The sequence below is a fragment of the Pelecanus crispus genome, chromosome 20 (assembly GCF_030463565.1).
Source record: "Pelecanus crispus isolate bPelCri1 chromosome 20, bPelCri1.pri, whole genome shotgun sequence".
NCBI lineage: Eukaryota > Metazoa > Chordata > Aves > Pelecaniformes > Pelecanidae > Pelecanus > Pelecanus crispus.
Genome location: NC_134662.1, coordinates 1,885,176 through 1,891,175, shown reverse-complemented (window position 1 = coordinate 1,891,175; position 6,000 = coordinate 1,885,176). Strand labels below are relative to the sequence as shown.

General features: G+C 61.2%; 1 protein-coding gene across 13 annotated transcripts in view; it reads left to right on the top strand.

Moving 5' to 3' along the window:
* Positions 1 to 975: 975 nt before the first annotated feature.
* The window catches only part of TCF3 (transcription factor 3), an 82,118-nt gene continuing 77,093 nt past the window's right edge, over positions 976 to 6,000 (top strand). For all 13 annotated transcript variants that reach the window (XM_075723747.1, XM_075723756.1, XM_075723754.1 and 10 more), the window contains exons 1-2: positions 976 to 1,007; positions 3,288 to 3,389. In XM_075723747.1, the coding sequence (XP_075579862.1) occupies positions 3,315 to 3,389 (75 nt within the window). In that variant the 5' untranslated portion in view covers positions 976 to 1,007; positions 3,288 to 3,314. The remainder of the gene's footprint in view (positions 1,008 to 3,287; positions 3,390 to 6,000) is intronic.

Genomic DNA, 6,000 nt, shown 5'->3' with positions numbered 1-6,000 from the left:
GGCCCACGGCCTGCGCGGCCCCGGCGGGGGCCCCGGCGGCGAAGCGGGGCGGGGAGAGCTGCGGGCGGCGACGTGAACCAACGGCCGCCCCCGGCCCCCGCCGCGTCCCGCCCCCCGCGCTCGGTGGGCGGGGACCGGGACAGGACGCGTTCTGGTTGGCCGCGCCGACTGCCACTCGGAGCGGCGGGGCCCTCCCGTTGGACGCCACCCCGCGGCCTTATCAGTCCATCTCCCGGAGCTCCCGTGTCGTCACGGCCCTCCCGCCCCGCCCCGCCCCGAGCCGCCCCGCCCCGCCCCTCTCGCCCCTCAGCAGTCGGCCTCGGTTAGCCCGTCCTCCTCCGCCAGGAAACATAGTTCCCCATGGGGGGGGCCTCCGCCCCGCCCCCCCCCGCGCTGCCGCCGGGGCCCGTCCCGCCGCAACAAGTGCCGCCCCACTCGCCCCCCCGCGGCAGCAGCGTGTGCGTGGGGGGCAGCGCTGCCCCCACCACCTGCTGCCTGTGCGGGAGGCGGAGGGATACGGCGAGAGGGGAGGCGCCCCGCCGCTCGGGGGCGGGGCGTGAGGCGGGGGGTGTGTGCGGGGGGGGCGGGGGGGGAGCTCCGCGTCTCGCGCTGCCGCCGCCGCCGCCGCGGGGGGACCATGCGGAGGCAGCGGGGCCGGCGGGCGCAGCAGCAGCGGCGGGAGGCGGAGCGGCGGCAGCGTTAGGACCCGGGGCGGCGGCGGCGGCGGCGGCGGCGGCGGGGGGGTGGGGGGGGGAGGCGGGGGCGCGGGGCGGGCCGGGGCGCACGCGCCGCCCGGTGCGGGGCGATCGCGCCGCTTCGCTACATTGTATCCGCCGGCGGCGCGAGAACAATAGGCGCCGCCGCCGCCCGCCGGCCCTGGGCGCCGCGGCCGCCGCCCGCCCCCGGCCCCGGCCCCGGCCCCGGCCCCGGCCCCGCCGCGCCGCGGGACCTTCATGCGCTGCCTGCCCCCGCGCACGCACGGGGGGTGCGCGCCTGCCCCGGAACAGGTAAAAAAAAAATCTATATATAATTGCAATAAAACCAATAAAATCGTGAGATACGGCCGCGCTGCCCCGCGGGCGCTGGAGGGGCCCGGCGCGCCCCCCCCAGCTCCGCGCCCGGAGCCGCTGCGGGTTTGGGCCGCGCCCCCCCCCCCCGGGGGTGCCCCGGGCAGCGCGGGGCCGGGGCTCCGCTCCATTGTCCGGGGGCGGGGGGCGGGCAGCGGCCGGGCCGTGCCGGGGGGACCCCACGCGTGCGGGGGCGCCTGGAGGGGGGGTCCCCCTGCCCCGCCGCGGCCGCTCCCCCGCTCCCCGTCCCGCTCTGAACTTCAGCCGGGCCCCCCCGCCCCGCACGGCCCCGGGGGCTGCCCCGCGCCCCTTCCCGGGGCGCTGCGAAAGTTGGGGGGGGGGGGGGCGCACACGCCCGCTGCTTCGGCCCCCCGTGGCGTGGGGGCGGCCCGCGGTGCCCCCTCCCCGCGGCAGGGGATGCGGGGGGAGGGCAGTCGCCCCCTTCGCCCTCCCCGGTGTGCGGGGGGGGGGGGGTCGCGGTGCCCCCCGCCCGGCGGGACCCCAGGCCCGGCCCGCGTGTGCCGGAGCCGCCCCCAGGCCGCGCCGGGAGCCGGGGGAGCCGGGGCGGCCCGGCCTTTGTCCGAGGAGCGGAGCCCCGGGGGGGCCGGGGGGGGCCCCGGGGGGGCCGGGGGAGCCCCGGGGGGGCGGCGGCCATCTGCTGCCCTTCGCCCGGCACCGGCGGGGCCCGCCCGGCTGCTGCGGTCAGGCCGGGCCCGGCCTTCGTGCGGCCGGGGCAGGGCGCGGGGCGCGGGGTTAAAAATAGGAAAAGTGTTTGGGGGTGGGGGGGGGGTGTTAAAAATAAAATCCCGGGCTGCATTTGGGCTGGGGAGCGTGTGTTGTGCGAGGTGCCCGGGCTCTCGGCGAGGGCTGCCGGTGGCCCCGGGGGATGCGGGGTTTGGGGGGGCTGCTGAGGCCAGGCACCCGCATCCCCCCCCCCCCCCCCCGCAGCGACCGGGCCCGGGGCTCCCTCGGGGGCTGCGGGGAGCGGCCCCCTGCGCCCGCCACACCGGGGCGAAGGCTGGCGAAGTTGCGCTAAAAACACTGCCCAGATGCGTGGATGACACTTGAAGAAAAGGCTTTTTAAAGAAAAGAAAGAAAAAAAAAAATCCCCTGGCTGTTTTTTATAGTGGCGAAGGGTTTTTACACGCTGGGCTGATTTCAAACTTCTTTTTTTTTTTTTTTTAAAAAAAAAAAAAAACTTCATTGAAATGTGCTGGCTGAGCCGGCACAGCCTACAAACGCTGCAGATCGCATGGAGTTTTCTTCTTTGTTTTTTTTTTTTAACCTTATGATTAATGAGTTAAATTTATTGGCCAGCTGCCCTTTGTAACCATGAATGAGTTCCTAAAAAAAAGAAGAGGCCAAAAAAAAAAAAAAAAAAAAAAAAGGAATCTTTTATCTCATCCCAGGCCTCTCTTCCTCCCTCCCAAAGAAATATTTTTCTATCATAGTGAGCTGGCCAAAAAGGTCAATCTCCCTTTAAAAAAAATAATCTGTAAAATTAGGAAGAATAATATTTACCTATCTTGCAAGGTTGCCCGGGGGGCTTTATTTTTGCAAAACCCTCCGAAAACAATTCCCCCCCCCCCCAATCTCTTTTGGGAGCAGAGGGGTTCAGTTCTCACCGGGTATGGCCTGGCTGGGCATCCCCAAATTCAGCCCCTGAAAAAGCAGCTGCAGGTGCTCGGCAACCCGAAGGAGAGAGGCGTAAGATCGGTCTTTTTTTTTTTGTTTTTCCCCCTTTTTTTCTTTTTTTAAACAAAACTAGGCAAGGACAAGAGAGCCTCCTGCGGGGAGCGAGTGTGGGGGAAGGAGAGGGGGCGAGCCGAGCCAGACAAGCGCCTGAGTGATAACTCGCCTGAACCCTTTGATAAATGAGTTGACTCTTTTTTCTTTTTTTTTTTTTTTTTTTCTTCTCTTCCCCCCTTCATTCGCCACACGCCAGGAACAGAATTGGCCTGAACTAGTGGAATTGGCAGCAAAAAACTAACATACAAGTGTGTCTGGTCAATGGAGCGCTTGTTCCTGCCCCTGGGTGCTATGTGAGGACTCCGAGTGTGCTCGCGGCCGAGGAGTTGGATGTTGGAGACGGGCAGAGCGGTTTTCTTTTCTTGCCCCTTTCTCTCGCTCGCTCCGTCTTTTTAAAATATTCATCGATGGGGTGGGTAGTTTGCTCTAGTCATTAAAATCTCTCTTTCCCCTCCCCCTGGCTTTCTGCAGGACTGCCACTGGTGAGCCTGTGGGAGTATGAATCAGCAGCAGCAGAGAATGGCTGCAGTTGGGACGGACAAAGAGCTCAGTGACCTGCTGGACTTCAGTATGGTAAGCCAGCGCGCCCGGGGGGGCTCTGAAGGCCCCCGCGCTTTGCTTGTGTGCAGTGTTTTGGAGCTGCAGAAGGGAGGAAATGTGAGCCTGTAAATTGGACATGATGGGTTTCAGATGTGCCGTGTTTGTGTGCATGCACATGTGCTGCAACTTGTTTATTTTCAAGTTAAAGCAAAGCCTCTGCCCCTCCTCTCCCCCCCGCCCCCCCCCCCCCCCCCCCGTATATTGTTTCCTTGCAGGGAGCACAGAGAGGTGGGCTGGGTTTAGTTTGGATGGGAAATTCTGGGGAAATGTAACGGAGCTGTGTGTTCTCTGTTTAAACGCTCACCGCGAGATGGGCTGGGTAACTGTTTCTGAAGCCATGTGAAGATGTAACTTCAGTAGCTGGTTAATCGGGCTTTTTTCCTCTCCCCAGATCCAGACTATTAAACTTTTGCTCCCACAGGTTATTCTGTCACAGTTTGAAATGTGTCCAAGCTGTCCAGTGCATTATTTTTGCAGAAGTTGGACGCTTGTGTTCCCCACGCTCTGTTCTTCTGTACCCTGGAAACATTTAGCTGTGTTTAGGAGCTGTTTGTTTTCAGAGAAACAGGACCTAAGACTTCCCCCAGAAGGGTGTGCACGGCTCGGAGGGAGAAGTCCCTTCTAGTCGTAGCAGAGCAAGGGTTAGTCCCCGGCACATCCGTCCGTGCTGCCGTCCGGGCTCAGCGATGTGCCACGCAGCGTACGCCGCACGCTTGCCGCATGGGTGCTGCCTGTCGCTGGCAGGTGACTTGCGAAGGGGAGAGCTTCAAAAGAAAATAACTTTGCCTTGGGTTCCTCTGTCGTGTGCTGCGCCCGCATGGCACTGCGAGCGCGCGTCTTGCTTTTTAGATAAGCAAACGTGCTGCGAAGATAGAAAAAACAGCTCCGCGGGGAAGAATAAACATGAGTATCGCCGCTGTGGCTCTGGGCTTTCCTGGGTCACCCAGCCCATGGCCGCGCTGGGCTGGTTTTCTTGCGCTTTGGAGAAGAAGGGAGTAAAGAGGGGAAAAGCGGTGGCAGCAAAGCGGTGTCCCGGTGCCTGTTACGCCTGCGGGAAGTGCTGAGGCTCGGACGCTTTTCTGCACCCGGGCGCTGAGGTTTAGCAGTGGGAAATAAAACGTCTTATACAGCTGGGGCTTGTACCTGTCCCAGCAGGGCTCTGCGCCGGAGGGGGGGGTCTCTCGGTCCCCCAAAGAGCAATTCTCCTGCAGAAGGAGAGGCCCAGTTCTCCCAGTGTCACGCTTCTGTTGGGAGGCTGGTGCCGTTAAATTACCAGCAATGTGTTTTTACAGTAGTACGCTTCACAGTTGGTAGGGGGACTGCAGCGATGGTATGCGTTTAAAAACAGGGATATGTTCGGGGCTCGCTGGGGCGCGGTGCGTGGTTATTTGTCCCTCTCCCGTCTCGGAGCTCCTGCGGGTTGGCAGGAGCCCTGGAGCTTTCCGTCTCCTGCACTGGAGAGTGCCAGGCTTTGAACTGCACTTTGGGTCAGTAACCCGTAATCTGTTCCCTGGCCAGGGCTGTAGTGGCTCCTACTTTGCTTTTCCCCCCCTTGGAAAAAGAAATCAAATCCCACTCACCGCTTAGAGCTTTAAAAAAACCCCAAGACCTTATTTTCAAGTTTAACGAACCATCCTCATTTACATGCTCGGAGCTGTATTCCCTGGAGGGGTCCTGACCGGTTCCCTCTGTACACGAATGTCTCTGTCCTTGGAGATTAATCTACACCTACCAGTTGGATTTGGGTTCGATTCCAACGCTCTTACGCTGGTGCAAACCTGGGAACAACCAGAACTCGTTCCGCCTTCAGCGGCGGCGTTGGGGGGCGGCTGCTCTGCAGGCTCAGGGCCTGCAAATGTCATTTGCCAGCAAATGATTCGAGGACATTCCCTCCAGGATAAGTTGGCCGATGGGCTCCGACGCGGTCTGGATGTGAGCCAGATCTGTTTCACAAACCCTCATCTCCGCACACGCAGACCCTCCTCCTGAGTTTGCATAAAGGGAATATTACCATCTCTCCTGAAGGATGAGCAGCTAAAATGGAAAGCTTCCTAGCTAGCAGACAGCCTTCACCCTGGCATTCCGAGCTGCTTGTGCACAGCGTGGCTCTGTCGAAGAGGCTGCTCCGTGGGTTGCTCTCCCTGTGGCGCTGGGATGCAGGCTTTCTGACCACAAAGCTCGCTCTTTCAAGTATATTTATATTTTTCTTTGAATAAGCAGGAGTGGAGTATTGGTCAACTAATCCTTTCCAGGAGAGTAGATGGGAGGGAGGAGTAGAGAGAGAGATTCAGAGCAGCTGGAAGCATTTGCTTCAGATCAGTGTTTTGATTCCTTTTTTCTAGGGAAAATATGTTCAGCCCTGGCAGCCAGTCTGTGGTCCAGCTCTGCGCCGTGTTTCGCTGCGCAGCGAGCGAATGTAAAGGTCCGTCCCTAACGGGGCTGCGTAGTCAGACGTGCGTTTGCGGGGTCAGCAAATGGCAGGGTTGCGTGAGATGCTGTAAATTTGGCTTATAGTCCTGACAAGAAAGACTCGCGCCTTCTTTAATAGATAAATACATTGGGTCGTTACAAAGCCCAAAGCTTT